Source organism: Amblyraja radiata, chromosome 1 (genome assembly GCF_010909765.2).
Source record: "Amblyraja radiata isolate CabotCenter1 chromosome 1, sAmbRad1.1.pri, whole genome shotgun sequence".
NCBI lineage: Eukaryota > Metazoa > Chordata > Chondrichthyes > Rajiformes > Rajidae > Amblyraja > Amblyraja radiata.
This window is the reverse complement of record NC_045956.1, coordinates 87,851,251-87,869,639: the sequence shown is the minus strand read 5'-3', so window position 1 is coordinate 87,869,639 and position 18,389 is coordinate 87,851,251. Positions and strand designations below refer to the sequence as shown.

The window sequence follows — 18,389 nt, the reverse complement described above, 5'->3', positions numbered from 1 at the left end:
ATGCTAACTTTAGAGATTATGTTCATTAATAGGCAAAAACTACATTACAAGTTAGCATTTTGAACTTTCGTGTCTTCAGAGTTCGGAGATGAGAGGGCAGCAGAGTTTGGCTGTGTATAGCACAAGATTAAAGTTGGGGAAATGCAGAATTTGTATTAATTACATGGAAATGGTTAAAGCAGGGGTGGAGGAGAAGTTGTACTGAGGCCAGTGGGTGAAATGGTACAGGAAATAATTTTAAATTTGAGTTGATAGACTCACTCACCAGTGTAGCTGAGTGAGCAGACGAGTAAATGATAAAAAGGCTGGGGCCTGACAGTAGGCTTCAGAGCTGAGGGCGAACTCAGATTTACACAGGGTAGTAGATGGATTTAACGGAATAGGTTGCTAATGTTGCAAAGTGGTATCTCTAAATCACAAGCAATGCAACATATAATTTGCTAAAAACATTTACTTATGCACTTAATTATCTTGAATCTCTGTGTACTGCAGTTGTTTGGGTCAAATTAGGATAACATGCCTATGGAGATAAAATTTTGGGGGAACATGGTGTTGAATAAAGTTAAGGAAAGAAAATTTGGGAACTGGTAAAGAGGGAAGAAATCAATCCAAATTCCCAACCTGCCTCAACGTGTGAGATTCTGCTCCTGTTAACATATTTTTAGCCAGTATTTTGTAAGCAATAGGCTCCGCACTTTTGAGCATAATTCTCTGCACACAAGACCACAACAATGTGCAGGTCGCTCTCGAGCAGGTACATTCCACTAAATCAAATGATCTCCTCAACCAATTCACTGTATCGCTTAGATTTTTTTATTGAAAATTAGAAATATAACATTTGTCCTTTTGCATATAGTTTTCTTAGAATCTTGTACATTCCTTTTTGTTGCATTTATCACAGGTTTTTACCCTTTCAACAAAAATAATATATCAAATTATTTTGTATGATAGTTTTCCAATTTATCATCTGTTACATATTTTCAGAAGCAGGGATGAAAATAATCCAGTTTGAAGAGATTAAATTTGAAGAGATTAAGATTTGTTTGGTGCATTTGACGAGCTCCACAATACTTAGAATCTGTGATATTTTGTATTTTAGATCATAGAACTGCATTATTGCAAACTTGTCTTTATATTTTTCTCAGTTGCAGAAATCAGAATACCTTTTTTTTTAATATGCTACAGTACCTTACCATTACATAGAGGGAGGGATATGGATCTTTTGCAGACAGCGGAGATTAGTTTAACTTGACATGATGTATAGCAGGGTCATTGTGGCCCAGACGGGCTGTTCCTGTGCTGTACTCTTTTATATACTGATCATTTTATCTCACTGGAGGAAATGTCAATAAATATGCAGCACTGTCATTGATCAGCTAGGTTTGGAATAGCTACCTTCTGTCAAATAGTTGAATGTGTTCATTAATATGGTGTGGACATTATACTGTATTTCTGTTTTAAGCCCAGTGAATAGATTGAATTAAATATTATTCTGTGTTCAGGTGGCCTCGTACACTGGCTGGCATTACTGCCTACCTGCTCTGTACCCGATACTCTGCAAGCACTGGTATTTACCCCGGCGGCTCTCAGGATGAGAAGGCTTGGCGCAAATGTGATCGAGGGGGCTTTTGGTCCGATGACAACTATTCTCGATGTCAGTATGCAAATGATGTTACACGGGTTCTTTACATGTTTAACCAGGTAACCACAGTGAGGCCTTTTGTCTTAGACAACATATCACAAGCTGTATAAATATTCAAGCATAAACATATGTTGCAAATTGACTTTAATAATAATAGTAATGGCAGGTATTTGTATTGCTGTAGCAATGCCCTGTCCGATAGTCATACCTTTGTTGGTGAAGAGCAGTTTATTTCTGTAAAGCATCACTATTCTGCAGATTGCAGTTTGTTGGTCACTTTGACTCTGCATGTATCTTCTTGCCTTCAATACCAAAGTTTGGCAGCTTAGTTATCACACTGGGACATGAGCCCACATCCAGACTACAAACCAATACAACAATTACTTGTATTTCTGTATCCCCTTTTAACATGTTAAAATATTCCAAGCAGCGTCATTGAAGAATCATTGTGCTGATTTTGACAATACATTGTGGAAGGAGGTAGTGGGGTACATGCCCAAAATCTGTACTGGCTTACTTTTGATTCATTGAGGAAATTTCAGTTTAGAACCTCAACAGCTATACGGATGGGAGTTATTGGATGAATAGTGCGTTTGGGGATGAGCTGGTCCTTAATTGGAGGACTTATTGTAACAATGAGGGAAACCCCGAGGTGTTAAATAAATAAATAAATAAATAGACACCAGGGTGAAAATTTAAATATCTAGCTTTATTTAACCATGAACAAGTATAAATCAGCAAGAATAGGTGGGAAGGGATGGGTTAACCAGGGAGTTTCAATTGTGGTATTGCTATGATCTACAATTAAGTGGGGATGTGGGAATTGCCAGGACCGCTCACAGCCAGATTTGTAGTGAATTGTTTTTGGGGCGGGCATGGCTTGCATGGAGTGGAATTTATGTCATCAAGTTTACAAAGGGTAAAATGATAGATACTGATCCATTGTGACAACCAGTTTGGACGTTTTTTTCAGCTCCAGAATAACAGGCAGGCAGGCAGCGATAAAGCTCTCTTGGTGTAGAATGACTGAAGGGATGGGACATTACTTTAGGGTCAGAGCTGATATTAAGGGTGCAAACACTGATTTGATATTTGACAGATGGAAGAAATCAGGATGAAATCATGGTAAAAGAATAACATTTGTAAAGGAGACTGAAGGCATATTTCTAATGTTCCTGACGTTGGGGGAGTCCAGAACCAGGGGCCACCGTTTAAGAATAAGGGATAGGCCATCTAGAACGGAGATGAGGAAAAACTTTTTCACACAGAGAGTTTTGAATTCTCTGCCTCAGAGGGCAGTGGAGGCCAATTTTCTGGATGCTTTCAAGAAAGAGTTCGATAGACCTCTTAAAGATAGCGGAGTCAGGGGATATGGTGAGAAGGCAGGAACGGGGTACTGAATGTGGATGATCTGCCATAATCACAGTGAATGGCAGTGCTGGCTCGAAGGGCCATATGGTACCTATTGTGTATTGTCAAACTTAAATCTGCAGAATTTTTTTTTTGTTCTTCAGCCAAGTAGATATTTCAAGCAAGCAAACACTGGAAGGGTCAACAAAGGAGTTGGCAAGATTGAGCTTGGTTGCAGAAATCAACACTGTTTTGGGTGATTTTGTCAGAAAAATCATATTTAAATAGAAGATATGCTTCAAACTTTGCATATAAAAGTAGACACAAGGAATTCCAGATGCTGGAATCTTGCATAATTCAGCCGACTCGGCAATGTCTCTGGTTGTGGATGTAGAAGTTTTGGGTGTTATGATTAATGCTGATAATAGGGATATTTTGACTTTTGGATGAATCATCTTCCTCCTTCTGGTACATATGAATTAATACATTCTAGTAGCATAGTCAATGCAAAAGCATATTTTACAATGCACAACACAGTGTGAAATGAAATGCAATTAATTTGAGACCTGTCCTCGTGAAGTATTTTTGCCTGTACTCAATTCATAGCATGTCTCCCTTTTCTCTGGGTGAAAGAATATAAAAGAGAGATGGCTTTTTATTATATTTATGGCACTCTCTTTGCAATTGCTTTGTCCATCTGCTACAAGAAGGTAACTTTCTTGACATTTTACATCTGCATTTACCTTTTATTTTAATTAAACAGATGCCTTTGAACCTTACAAATGCTGTGGCAACAGCACAACAACTCCTGGCTTACACAGTGGAAGCAGCAAACTTTTCAGATAAGATGGATGTCATTTTTGTGGCTGAAATGATTGAAAAGTTTGGCAAGTTTGCAGAGAAATACAAGGAGGTGGGATGCTTTTTAATGATTTAATTATATAATATACCTATCAATATTTAAATATATTAGAATTAGAAAAAAAATGGATACACGTATCCAAAAAAGTGATGGGATGTTTAGCCCATGAATGGATTATATTTTAACTTGTACAAGAGTTACTTTATACAATGGTCTAATTTAAGAATGTTAGATTGATGGATGATGGATTATTTTGCTCCAAACTGCTGCACACTAGCTTGCTAATGAACACATCTTCCCAAACCTACTCTTATACTTTTTGTCCTTGATCTCTCTGATAGAAATGGAATTCCTCGCTAACTTTGGGAGGCCATATCCTATATTGTATAATCCTGCAATTAGCTTTGTTTTCTCTGAGATTTCTGAACATCTACTTCTCAAATACATTTAATCTTTTTAAAAAAATGCTCATTAGGAAATTAAGGGGTATGATCTGCAGAAGAGCAAACTGCATGATTGAAATGTAACTATTTATTTAACTAATATTAACAGTATTTTGAAATTATTTAACGAATTTGACTGTGAACAAAAGACAAATATAGTGGTACATATTACCAATCTCTATTTTCTGTATCTACAAAATGTTTGAAGAGTTATATAAATTATATTTAATTTCTGCCTTGCAGTTGTTATAATTGTTCAGTCTGATTGTCATCCAGTTTGATGTCAGCATTATTCCTTAATGCCACAGATACATTACAGATAGCTCACTATTTTGTGAGCTGATGCAAGGCAGTTGCAAATTCACTACTGTAACAGCACAATTGAATGGTTAGGATGGCAGGAAATGTTGTTTATGTATTTAAGTTGCTTGGCATTTGTCTCAGTGAGAGATTAATTAAATGTCCTTGCTCGTCCAGCAACTATCAGACAACTGTTTTGTTGCTCATGGATTTACGTTGCTTAAAGAAAAATGACATTCTTTACAAAGTTTAATGTTTTGTTTGGTTAAGACCAAACTGATATGGTGGAAGTAATTCATGTAATCTGTAAATATCGTAAAGATTATATTTCATTTCATGGCACTAGAACTATTACAAAAGTTCAGGTATTAGACAACAGACAGTAGACAATAGGTGCAGGATAGATGCAGGAGTAGGCCATTCAGCCCTTCGAGCCAGCACCGCCATTCAATGTGATCATGGCTGATCGTCATGATCACGTCTTGTCTTGGCATCCAATTTGTCAAAGGAAATGCAATCATACCGTGAATATTTTGTACAGAGTTATTTAAAACAAAAATAAATTGTTTGTATGTTGTGCCAATGTTTACTAGTTTTTCACTTTTGTCACAGATGTGGCTGCAATAGTTTATACTGTTCAATCGCCTGGAGACATTTTTCTGTCAAGGGATTACATTTGAAAAATAATGTTTATTCCTTTTAGCTTGGAGATGTCATGGTGGATATTGCGAGTAACATCATGTTAGCAGATGAACATGTCCTCTGGATGGCACAATGGGAAGCTAAAGCCTGCACTCGAATTGTTCAGTGTTTACAACGGATTGCTACTTACAGGCTAGCCAGTGGAGCTCAAGTTTATTCCACAGTAAGAATGGTGTCCTTAAAATATTCTGCAGCTATTGTGTTTTCTGCATCTGTTAAACAAGTCCACAAAAATTGTTCTTGTTTGTCTGGTAAACAACAGCCATCTAGCCATGCTAAGCCATCTAATTTTATTATAAAATAAAGCATACCATGTCACCTCTCTTTTTATCATGACTTCCCACACCTGATAGAGGTGTTGATTATTTATATATGTGTGCTATAACATGCTTTCACAAGTTTTAGGAGTAGAATTAGGCCACTCGGCCATAAAAATCTACACCACCAATCATGGCTGATCTCTGCCTCCTAATCCAATTTTCCTGCCTTCTCCCCATAACCCTTGACACCCGTTTTAATCAAGAATTTGTCTATCTCTGCCTTAAAAATATCCACTGACACCCTCCACATCCCTCTGTGCCAATGAGTTCCACAGATTAACTACCCTCTGACGAAAGAAGTTCTTCCTCACCTCCTTTCCAAAAGAGCGCCCTTTAATTCTGAAGCTATGACCTCTGGTTCTAGACTCTCCCACCAGTGGAAATATCCTTTCCGCATCCACTCTATAGTATGTCTTTCATTATTCTGTATTTCTGATGGTTATTTTTCTTGCAGTATTCTCCAAACATTGCAATGGAAGCTTCTGTGGTGAAAGCCAATGGCTTCACTGGGTTGACCTGCACCGTGTTCCAGAAAGTCACCATGGCAGATCGATCAGGACTAGCTGACTTTGGGCGAAGAGATCCTGATGGCAACCTAGATAAACAGTTCAGTTTTAAGTGCAGTCCTGGCAATATCAGCAGCACACTTTCTAGTTTTGTAATCAAGGTAAGCAGGCAATTAGGTATACATCACAGTCATGCACATGTTATTATTTTATATTATGCTTTATATTTGCTCTGATAATATTTGCTCAGTGACTTATATTCAAGAAGTGGTTTTGCAAGGAACAGTAAATTAACACTGAAACTAGGAGTTTTTTTTAGAAGGAATGCCCGTGAATATTGGCAAAAAATGTTGTTAATGTTATTGAATTGCCAGTAATTACTGGCAAAAGACATTTGGGGTTTATCTTTTCAACGTCATTTAAGACTGTTTTAACGTTGCTAATTATTTATAACAAAATATTGCAATACATTCAAGGAGCAAGGAAAGATACCTGCAAGGAAAGAGAAGCTGCGTTGGTGCCTTTCAGAGTTTTCACAATGTTTACTATATTCTTCTATACTTTGAATTATGTAGTAAAATTATTTACTATAAATCATACTTAAATGATAGTTAATTGGAACTATGTTATTAATTTCACAAACGGTATAGATTTTTGTTACGGTAAACTAGAACATTACCAACCTACTTGTGTGGTTTGGGGAGCTCTTGAGAGCTAAATGTCAAGACACTCGTGTAGTCCCCAACCTAGACAAGGGTAGTTTTAATTATAGCAGGAAAATATTGCATCGGCCGGCACCGACATTGCTTGCTCCTTTCTCTGAATGTTTATTCAAAAGTGTGAAAGCAAGAAATTTGGATAATTTGTTTTTTATAGACCAATTATCCAGTGGCTTAATCAAGCAGGACAACTATTTTAATTAACAAAGTCCTGCATTGAACTTAGGCAGTGGGAACTTGTACCAGATAGGAACAGTTCAGGGGAATGGCATCAAGGCAGAATGTAACGTGGGTTACAAATTCCTCGTATGTTGCAAAACACTTGGCTAATAAAGTATGATTATGATGTTATATACCACTGCTGTAGGAGGTTGTGTAGTAGAATGGCTGTATATTTGTTAGAAGGAACTAACAAATAGTTCTATCCCACAGGGATTTGTGATCTTCTTGTCATGACTTTGAAAAAGCAGAGAACTGTGTGCAGTGAATGTACTGCAAAACTTCCAAAAAGGAGGGCAATTCAATACCTTCGTACAAAGGATGATTAAAATGTGAAATTATCTCACATGAAATAGTCGATATTGGTTAATCAATTTTATTAATAGACAATAGACAATAGGTGCAGGAGTAGGCCATTCGGCCCTTCGAGCCAGCACCACCATTCACTGTGATCATGGCTGATCATCCACATTCAGTACCCCGTTACTGCCTTCTCAAAGCATATGGAGCCAATGCAGGTGTATGACGGCAAAGATTTGGTACACTTAGGAGTGAAATGTCTTGACAGTTTGGGTTGGAATATATTTGTTTGCCTTTTTCAAGCATGCTATAAGAGCTTCAAGTGAATTGTGTCCTTAAAGTGGTCCAAACTTGAGGAAATTTTAGCTCCACTGGATTAACAGCAATAATGTGAAACTAGGCCATATGATGGGTGTAATCGTGATCGAAGTGATCACTCTACACATGACTAACCTTACACTTACATAAATTTATTGTCCAAATTAATACCAATCAATGTATCATTCCACTGATTTAACTGTGGTTAGTACTAGGTAATAACAATTGCAGGACAACAAATTTGTGCTTATTTTAGAAATTCCAATCATTTAAATTGCTTTTTGACTTCAATCAACCCTTCTGATTAAAATAAATGTAAAACATTGTGAAATGAGTAAGTTGTGTATCTGAATTTTCTTTCTGCCTCTTCAGTTGTTCCTGAAGACTGACTCAAATTTTCTAGATTACTGCTGAGCAGTTTAATTTTGTACAGTCTGAATCCTGTGTCAGTGGACCATTAAATGGATATCTTTATTTGCCTGGAAAAATGTGCAAACATACTTCTGCAAAATAAAGATGTTGGTACTTTGAGCGAGTTAAATGGATAGGGATGGCAGACCAACATTGGATAGCTGATCGCCCTTGTGTGATGGTTAAATATTTTCCTAAAATTGCTGTGATCATTCTTCCACTTCATGGTACTTCGTAGGGCTTCATTGCCTATAAAGGATTTTGGATCATGCACAAGGTGTAAAATGTGGAATGTAAATTCAAGTATTTTTGTTTATTTTCACTCTGCAGTATCGTGTGATATTCTCAAAGATGATACTTCTCACTCACACAGAATTTAAATTAACCAAGTTCTTTTTAAATCATTGTGTTTGTGTCTCTTTACTCTTTTTGGCAAATGACAAATCATAATCATTTCTATGTGAAACTTCTAAAACTATTTATTTGAATACTCCATAGAATACCATAGCAGAGGCATCTATTCAATTGCCACCATCCTTGTTTTCCCAAAATCCTGTATCAACTCAAATGGACGATGCAGTCTACAAATTACAGCTTATTGCTTTTCGGAATGGCAAACTTTTTCCAAGCACGGGGAATTCTACAAATTTGGCAGATGATGGAAAGAGACGGACTGTGGCCTCTCCAGTCATCTATACTAAGATAGGTAGGGAGGTACCCAAATTTAATTTCTAATTTCTGTTTTTGATAAATACTTTCAGCAGTTATGAGGAACATAAATAATTAAAATGTGGAGTATAGAGTGTTGGAGGGGTGATTTATTTATTTCATTGCATTATTGGTATTAGAATTTTAAAAATCATCCTTGCCATAGATAAAAATTGGGCTTTTGAATTAAAAATTCACAATCGCAAATGTGAACTAGCAGTGCAGGGGTCCCGACCCTTGATTAAACACAAAATATGACTTCCACCGTACTAATTCTGATTATCTTAGCATTTAGACAAAGAACTTCACTGTAGAGTTGTAATATTAGTAAATGTGCCAGTTGGTTACAAGCAGATATTTTGAAGAAATCATAAATCATTTTAGAGGTGGTTTGTTGTTCCTAAAGGGAGAACTATTTTCATGAAATCATTAAATAGACGAGGAGAAAAGGAAACCAGTGCTTTTGTTTTAATCTTCACCCTCGGTAGGCAGTCATTTCTAGCTCATCATTTGTACAATTTCAATTATAATTTTGTCCAAAGAGAAAAGACTATATATCTGTATCCCAGACTCCACAATCTTACTGGTGACATGCCTCCACCAGTGTGGAAGAATGGTGTTAGTAAATCCATAAGTACGAAAAGTTAATGCAGCTTTTAGATATGCAAATTTATGCTCTTGGATCTGCAGCTGCTAATTGATATTTGCTTTCCTTTAAAAGATGACACCAGTGTATATACTCTCAGTCAACCTATCACTGTGACGCTGCGTCGTATTGCACATGGAGTGGATGCTATTGCTGCCCACTGGGACTTCAACCTTCTGAATGGTTATGGAGGATGGATTTCTGATGGCTGCCAGATTATCACATCGGATGAAAATGTCACCACAATGCAATGTTATACTTTGAATAACTATGCAGTGTTGATGGTAAAGTCTTGATATTGCATGTTAATGCATAGAAAAGGTTTTTTTTCCTTTAGTTCCTTTTAAGCTGTCAATAAATAATGCTATACATCCCCCAACTGATGATTTTTAAAGCAATACTAACTAACTCATTGCAGCCACAGACTGGATGCCAATGACTTCAGAATTGTAGCACTCTGGATAGTCTATCTTCCTTCCTAATGCATGCAACAGCATACCCAAATTCAATATTATACTTTCATTACTACAAATGGCCCAGAGTAATGGCTATTCAGTTCGTGGAAAATCATCCTCAAATAATTCACAAATCACTGCCTAAAAATTGAGAAATTGAATAAAATCTGCTCACTAAATTTGTAAGAAAAATAAATAAACACTTGTTTTTCAACAGTTTCTTGATGCATGTGCAGATGATATAGCTTTGAATTATGGAAAATCGTAATACGAACCATTTTCTAGGAATGCATCACCCCATCTCCCCAAATGCATGGGTCACCCGTCCAGACATTGTCTACTGTACAAGTCTCATTAAATTGAATGGTGCCCTGCCTATTCTTAAATTTTGCCTAGTCTTTCAGTTCATTAAAAAAAACCTCAAGATGTTATCTTGCAGCTGGTTATGAGACTGCTGCTTTTATAAACTGTATAACTATGTTATTTGTGGCATTATTTGTGCTGTTGTTTCCTTCATCCTCCCTGACAAATATATATTTGTATCTTTAATTCTGAATATTGTTTACCCATCAGGATTTGACCAGTGCTGATTTCCTACAACAATCTGTTGCCCTATTGCATCCAGTAATATATGTTGCTGCAACTATACTGCTCACTTGCTTGGTCATAATTATCGTAAGCTACATATATTACCACAGGTAATGCTTTTTCTAACAATCAATGTTATATAGGAATTGTGGCGTCGTTTCAAGTAGTGCGATTGGTATAATTTGAATAAAACAATCTCAATGCAAAATCATTTTACTGCAGATTTTGAAACTGCATTGTTTAAAATATGTGCTCAACAATGTAGGGCTCGCACTGGTTATCCATTTCACTCTCTAGTTTAAAAGTGGGAAAATGCACATCAATACAACCCAATGCCAGACGCCCAAAGAAAGGTCCTATCACCTATCCATATTCTCCAGAGATGCTGCCGAACCTGAGTACTCCAGCACTTTGTGTCATTTTAAGTTAAAATGCCCTTCAGATTAGCTGACTCTTTGTATGAGTTGAGGGTCTAAGTTTGTTTTTGGTACAGAAATATTATTCGAATTGACGAGGTTATTTGGTAAAAATGCTGATAATGTGTTCTGTAATGGCAGTGTGGTCCGGATCAGCAGAAAGACCTGGCACATGTTGGTGAACTTCTGCTTTCACGTTTTCCTTACGTGTGCAGTGTTTGTAGTTGGCATCAATCAGACCAGGAATATTAGTGTTTGCCAAGCGGTAAGTAAAATCATTTTCATTTATTTCTAATTGCCGAGTAATTACAGGATTATTTATAACAGTAGAACTATTTGTTCAAAATAAAATCTCAAGTAAAATTAAAAATTGTGAATGAAATATATCTGAAGACTAGTTGATTGGAGAGAGCATTGATCTGTAATTTCAGATAAGTGACAGTAATCATTTTATTTTGGAATGGCTGGATATTATCACCACATTTCTGTGACCATAATTTTGTTCTCATTCAACTAAGGGTGGTCAGTGCTGCAAGGTAAAAACTGTTTAGATATTTAGTTGGGGATGTCGTTATATTAGCATTCCTAAAGTAAATGAAATATAACTTGCCGTTAAACAAGTTGAGTATCAAAAGATGTCTCTCAAATCTCCACCAATGACGGTTTCCAAACCATGCAATTTCTCTGATATAAACGAAAGCTAAATTGGTAATTGGTAATTTTGTGCTGTAGACTTGTACCATTGGAAACAATGCAAAGGAAGGAAGGTTTGTAATTTTAAATAACACAAGTACAGTAAGCAAATTGGTATACTTGCAAATTTTTAACAGTGCATCAACAACAATACGTTAACCTAACTATTACAAAACACCATACAAGGACACAAAGTGCTGGTAACTCAGCAGATGAGGCAGCCTCTCTGGAAAACATAGACAGGTGGCATTGTACCTCAAAACCTTTCCTCACAAAACTTAGCTAGTTTTGAAGAAGGGATTTGAAACAAAACATCACCTATCCGTGTTCTCGAGAGATACTGCCAGACCTGCTCACTCCAGCACTGTGTCCTTTTGTGTATTACCCCGCATTTGCAGTTTTTGTTGCAACAGAACACCACATTTTCACTTTAGTCATGCTATCACTTTTATTTGTTTGCCATCAGTATCCAATATTCTTGTGTAAAAATGTGGCAAGAATGTGTCCTTATTTTGGGCATAAGTGGGATGAGACATTGTGGCGGTTCCTGGAGAGTAGGCCATTCCCTGGTTCATCCCCCTCGGCACTTGATGGACAGGTCCAGGGGCGGCTTCCAGCTACGAAGATAAGAGCAGGGATTTTTGGCGCGAGACCAGTCTTCAGTCTCTCACTAAAGCGGAGAGTAGTGTGCTGTGCTCATTATAGCCTCTACAGAATTTGCCTGGCTCCTCGCCTTCATTCTGGGCTCTCTCACACACCCGCTACAACATTACCTTTTAAGAAGGTCACATCTTTGATTTATTTAGCACCCAAATATTAGGAATTTCTACCAATGTGTGAATGAGTTGACAGTAACAGTTCACCCTAATTCCATGAATTATTGCTTTGATTAATTTTTACTGGATCTCCGTACTGGGTCCAGCTGTTGATTTTACTTTTCTCATCAGCTTATGTTTGTTTTTAGAATGACAGATTTTAAATAAAGCCTATTCTTAAATTGAAGTTGGGATAGAGAATTCCCATTTGAGCTTCATTGTGATGAGAATGGAGCAAAAATGACATTTGATAAGAATGCAGCATTCTTCCTCAATACTGCGAGCCACTTACATACTAGAGTCGCTTGATGTGGGAAGAAATTATTACATGTTAAGAAAACTGGGATTTATAGTTGAAATGTAGAAGCTGAATAAACAAAATATAGCAAAAATGGTTTGGTTAAAATATCAAAGAACCAAGTATTGGTTCTTCAAAATGTGTGTTCTTTATTATTGTATCGCTGCAGACAACCCAAATTTCCACCAGCCTGGCTGTGTGGCAATAAATTATATCTAATCTAATCTAATGTATTTGAGGAACTGCCAAATGTGAAGATAAAAACATTGTGGTTCTCTATAGACACTATCTATTGTCTGTGTTTCATTGTTAAATATGTTTCTCACTGTAATGTTTTATTCTGAGACATAAACTCATTATCACCGCAAGGCATCTCACAGTTTTATGACTGGCTTCCAGATTATATATTTCTATATTTTCTCACGTGTTAAATCTTTACAATAAATGTAGGTTGGGATAATTCTACACTATTCTACACTTGCCACCATCTTGTGGGTTGGTGTCACAGCACGAAATATTTTCAAACAGTTGACGAGGAAAGCAAAAAAATCTCAGGATCCTGAGGAACCTCCTCTCCCACCTCGGCCAATGTTAAGGTAGGCAATGTATTTCATGTTACACCACACTATATATCTAGAGTTAAAAGGCAGCTGCAGTCTTGAGTTTAAAAGATTGCAAGGTAATTACTTTCCAGCAGACAAAATTCTGAGAGAACCTGGTAGAGTGAATGCAGGAATACATTTTTCCTTAACTATAGTTTACAGAACCAGGTGTCAGTCGCAGAATAGTCAGTCAACTATTCAGGATTGAATGAGTAGAAAGTCTGGCACTCAGTGAGCGTGAATCTTTGAAACAATAGTGTTGTGGGGATTCATATTTAAGACAGTGTCAATAGATGTTTTCCATATCGAGGTATCCAAGGATATGTATTCCTGCAGGAAAGTGGCACCTCATTAAAAGATAATTTATGATCATATTGAATGGCTAAACAGGTTAAATGACCTAATTGTTACTTATTTGAGTTTGTACTTAATCATGTAGACCTTTTGAAGCTGTTCCATTATTATAAATGTGAGTTGATAACATGTTTTTGATAAGTGCTGTTTGTTCGGAGGAAGATATCCCCATTTAAAATTAATTATTTCATAAAGTTAGGAATGCACCTTTTGATCTTGCCTTGGGTTAAAGTCTTGAACCTTTCAAGAAGAATCATTTGATTATAGGTTTTCTGGCTTGTGTAAAAACAAGTAGATACTGGTTAATTTCACACTGGTAATTTTCATTCTAATCTATTGAGGAAGCATCATAATATAAACTAGTGGCCAGCACGGTGGTGCAGCGGTAGAGTTGCTGCCTTACAACACTTGCAGCGCCAGAGACCCGGGTTCAATTCCAACAAAGGGTGCTATCTATGTATGTCCTCCCCATATGTATGTTCTCCCCGTGACTGCGTGGGTTTTCTCTGAGATCTTCGGTTTCCTCCCACATGCCAAAGACGTACAGGTTTGTAGGTTAATTGGCCTGAGTTTGTATACTTGGTATAAGTATAAATTGTCCCTAGTGTGTGTAGGCTTGTGTTAATGTGCGGTGAGAGTGCTGGGTGACTTGGGCAGGTTGGGGGAATGGGCGGATGCATGGCAGATGATGTTTAATGTGGACGAATGTGAGGTTATCCACTTTTGTAGCAAAAACAGGAAGGCAGATTACTATCTAAATGCCGTCAAGTTGGGAAAAGGGGAAGTACAGCGGGATCTGGGGGTCCTTGTTCATCAGTCTATGAAAGTAAGCATGCAGGTACAGCAGGCAGTGAAGAAAGTGAATGGCATGTTGGCCTTTATAACAAGAGGAGTCGAGTATAGGAGCAAAGAGGTCCTTCTGTAGTTGTACAGAGCCCCAGTGAGACCACACCTGGAGTATTGTATGTAGTTTTGGTCCCCTAATTTGAGGAAGGACATTCTTGCTATTGAGGAAGTGCAGCGTAGGTTTACAAGGTTAATTCCCGGGATGGCGGGACTGTCATATGCTGAGAGAATGAAGCAGCTGGGCTTGTACACTCTGGAGTTTAGAAGGGTGAGAGGGGATCTTATTGAAACATATAAGATTGTTAAGGGTTTGCACACACTGGAGGCAGGAAACATGTACCCGATGTTGGGGGAGTCCAGAACCAGAGGCCACAGTTTAAGAATAAGTGGTAAGCCATTTAAAACACTTTTTCTCACAGAGACTTGTGAGTGTGTGGAATTATCTGCCTCAGAGGGTGGTGGAGGCAGGTTCTCTGGATGCTTTCAAGAGAGAGCTGGATAGGGCTCTTAAAGATAGCAGAGTCAGGGGATATGGGGAGAAGGCAGGAACGGGGTACTGATTGTGGATGATCAGCCATGATCACATTGAATGGCGGTGCTGGCTCGAAGGGCCAAATGGCCTACTCCTGCACCTATTGTCTATTGTGATCTCTGGTCGGTGTGGACTCAGTGGGCCGAAGGGCTTGTTTCCGCACTGAATCTCTAAAACTAAAAAGTTTGAAATCAATTTACCAAACCAGGAAAGAAAGCAGGAGAATATTTCTGATTTGAATCAAAGTGGCTGCGAATATAAAATTCACAAGGAATAGATGAGAAAAAATGTAAAGGAGGATTTATAATGAACTGTCGACATGGGAAGGGGAAATCAAATAGAATCTTGTGCTGAAAGAGTTAGAGGAGAATAACTATGAGGAAGTTCATATAACTATTGCATGCATATGTTGAGATAAATAGTATGCAACGTACAAAAACAGGTTATGTATTTCTGCTAACACTAATCAAAATATTGTATCTTGCTTTCAAATATACAGTGCCCTCCATAATGTTTGGGACAAAGACCCATCATTTATTTATTTGCCTCTGCACCGCACAATTTGAGATTTGTAATAGAAAAAATCACATGCTCATAGTCATATTTTAATAAAGGCCATTTTCATACATTTTGGTTTCACTGTGTAGACATTACAGCAGTGTTTATACATAGTCCCCCCATTTCGGGGTACCATAATGTTTGGGACACAGCAATGTCATGTAAATGAAAGTTGTCATGTTTAGTATTTTGTTGCATATCCTTTGCATGTAATGATTGCTTGAAGTCTACGATTCATGGTCATCACCAGTTGCTGAGTGTCTTCTCTGGTGATGCTCTGCCAGGCCTGTATTGCAGCCATCTTTAGCTGATGCTTGTTTTGGGGGCCCGTCCCCTTCAGTTTTCCCTTCAGCATATAAAAGGCATGCTGAATTGGGTTTAGATCGATTGATTGTCTTGGCCACTCAAGAATTTACCATTTTTTAACTTTGAAAAACTCCTTTGTTGCTTTAGCAGTATGTTTGGGATCATTGTCTTGCTGTAGAATGAACCGCCGGCCAATGAATTTTGAGGCATTTATTTGAACTTGAGCAGATAGGATAGACACATAGAAACATAGAAATTAGGTGCAGGAGTAGGCCATTCGGCCCTTCGAGCCTGCACCGCCATTCAATATGATCATGGCTGATCATCCAACTCAGTATCCCGTACCTGCCTTCTCTCCATACCCTCTGATCCCCTTAGCCACAAGGGCCACATCTAACTCCCTCTTAAATATAGCCAATGAACTGGCCTCGACTACCCTCTGTGGCAGGGAGTTCCAGAGATTCACCACTCTCTGTGTGAAAAAAGTTCTTCTCATCTCGGTTTTAAAGGATTTCCCCCTTATCCTTAAGCTGTGACCCCTTGTCCTGGACTTCCCCAACATCGGGAGCAATCTTCCTGCATCTAGCCTGTCCAACCCCTTAAGAATTTTGTAAGTTTCTATAAGATCCCCTCTCAATCTCCTAAATTCTAGAGAGTATAAACCAAGTCTATCCAGTCTTTCTTCATAAGACAGTCCTGACATCCCAGGAATCAGTCTGGTGAACCTTCTCTGCACTCCCTCTATGGCAATAATGTCCTTCCTCAGATTTGGAGACCAAAACTGTACGCAATACTCCAGGTGTGGTCTCACCAAGACCCTGTACAACTGCAGTAGAACCTCCCTGCTCCTATACTCAAATCCTTTTGCTATGAAAGCTAACATACCATTCGCTTTCTTCACTGCCTGCTGCACCTGCATGCCCACTTTCAATGACTGGTGTACCATGACACCCAGGTCTCGCTGCATCTCCCCTTTTCCTAGTCGGCCACCAGGATGCGTCTATACACTTCAGAATTCATTATGCTACTACCATCAGCAGTTGTATCATCAATGAAGTGAGCCAGTACCTTCAACAGCCATACATGCCCAGGCCATAACACCCCCACCACCATGTTTCACAGATGAGGTGGTATGCTTTGGATCTTGGGCAGTTCCTGCTCTCCTCCATACTTTGCTTTTGCCATCACTCTGATATGTTCATCTTCGTCTCATCCGTCCATGTCCTTTGTCCAGAACTGTGGTTGCTCTTTTAAGTACTTCTTGGTAAACTGTGACTTGGTCATCCTATTTTTGAGGCTAACCCATGTTTTGCATCTTGCAGTGTAGCCTCTGTATTTCTGTTCGTGAAGCCTTCTGCGGACAGTGGTCATTGACAAATCCACATCTGACTTCTGAAGAGAGTTTCTGATCTGTCGGACAGGTGTTTGGGGAGTTTTCATTATTATAGAGAGAATTCTACTGTCATCAGCTGTGGAGGTCTTCCTTGGCCTGCCAGTCACTTTGCGATTAGTAAGCTCACCAGTGCTCTCTTTCTTCTTAATGATGGTCCAAACAGTTGATTTTGGTAAACCTAAAGTTTGGCTGATGTCTCTAATTCTTGTTTCTCAGTCTCACAATATCTTCTTTGACTTTCATTGGCACAACTTTGTTCCTCATATTGATAAACAGCAATAATGGTTTCCAAATGTGATGGAAAGACTGTGGGAAAGACTAGGTGCTGGGAGCTCTCTTATACCTGCATTGAGGAGGCATTTAAACACACCTGAGCAATTCCAAACACCTGTGAAGCCATGTGTCCCAAACATTATGGTGCCCTGAAATGGGGGGACTATGAATAAACTTACAGCTATAATTTCTACATGGCGAAATCAAAATGTATAAACATGGCCTTTAATAAAATCTGACAATGTGCACTTTAACCACATATGATGTTTTTTCTATTACAAATCTCAAATTGTGGAGTACAGAGGCAAATAAATAAATGATGGGTCTTTGTCCCAAACATTATGGAGGGCACTGCAAGTTCAGTGTGTTACAAAGTAACAGGCCATTTACTTATTAATTCAGCAGGATTTAGTAAATTGTAATTATTATGTAGCCATTATTCATTTAGAAACAAAAGATGAGAAACAAAAACTCCAAGCAAGAAATATCAAACTGCCCTAATGTGCTAAAATTGCATTTAATTAACAATACCAATACAAATGTCCATCACACCATTGGTTGGTCTAATTTAAATATCATCAAGGGTTACATGCAGTTGTTTAACATTTTCCCTCGTGATCATATCTTTGAAGGTTCTATCTAATTGGTGGAGGAATTCCGATCATTGTGTGTGGCATCACAGCTGCAGCTAATATTAAAAACTACGGAAGTAAAGTGAATGCACCATAGTAAGTAGTGTTTTATTTTTCATGCTCAAATGTAATGCTGAGGTTAATAGTTCTAGGTAGTTGGTGTTAAGTTTCATTGGAATTGA

General features: G+C 38.0%; 1 protein-coding gene across 2 annotated transcripts in view; it reads left to right on the top strand.

Moving 5' to 3' along the window:
• Positions 1–18,389, top strand: part of adgra3 (adhesion G protein-coupled receptor A3) — a 142,210-nt gene that overhangs the window by 118,209 nt on the left and 5,612 nt on the right. For both annotated transcript variants that reach the window (XM_033026348.1, XM_033026340.1), the window contains 10 exons: positions 1,503–1,701; positions 3,756–3,905; positions 5,301–5,462; positions 6,074–6,286; positions 8,591–8,798; positions 9,522–9,730; positions 10,475–10,599; positions 11,047–11,170; positions 13,162–13,307; positions 18,208–18,303. In XM_033026348.1, the coding sequence (XP_032882239.1) occupies positions 1,503–1,701; positions 3,756–3,905; positions 5,301–5,462; positions 6,074–6,286; positions 8,591–8,798; positions 9,522–9,730; positions 10,475–10,599; positions 11,047–11,170; positions 13,162–13,307; positions 18,208–18,303 (1,632 nt within the window). The remainder of the gene's footprint in view (positions 1–1,502; positions 1,702–3,755; positions 3,906–5,300; positions 5,463–6,073; positions 6,287–8,590; positions 8,799–9,521; positions 9,731–10,474; positions 10,600–11,046; positions 11,171–13,161; positions 13,308–18,207; positions 18,304–18,389) is intronic.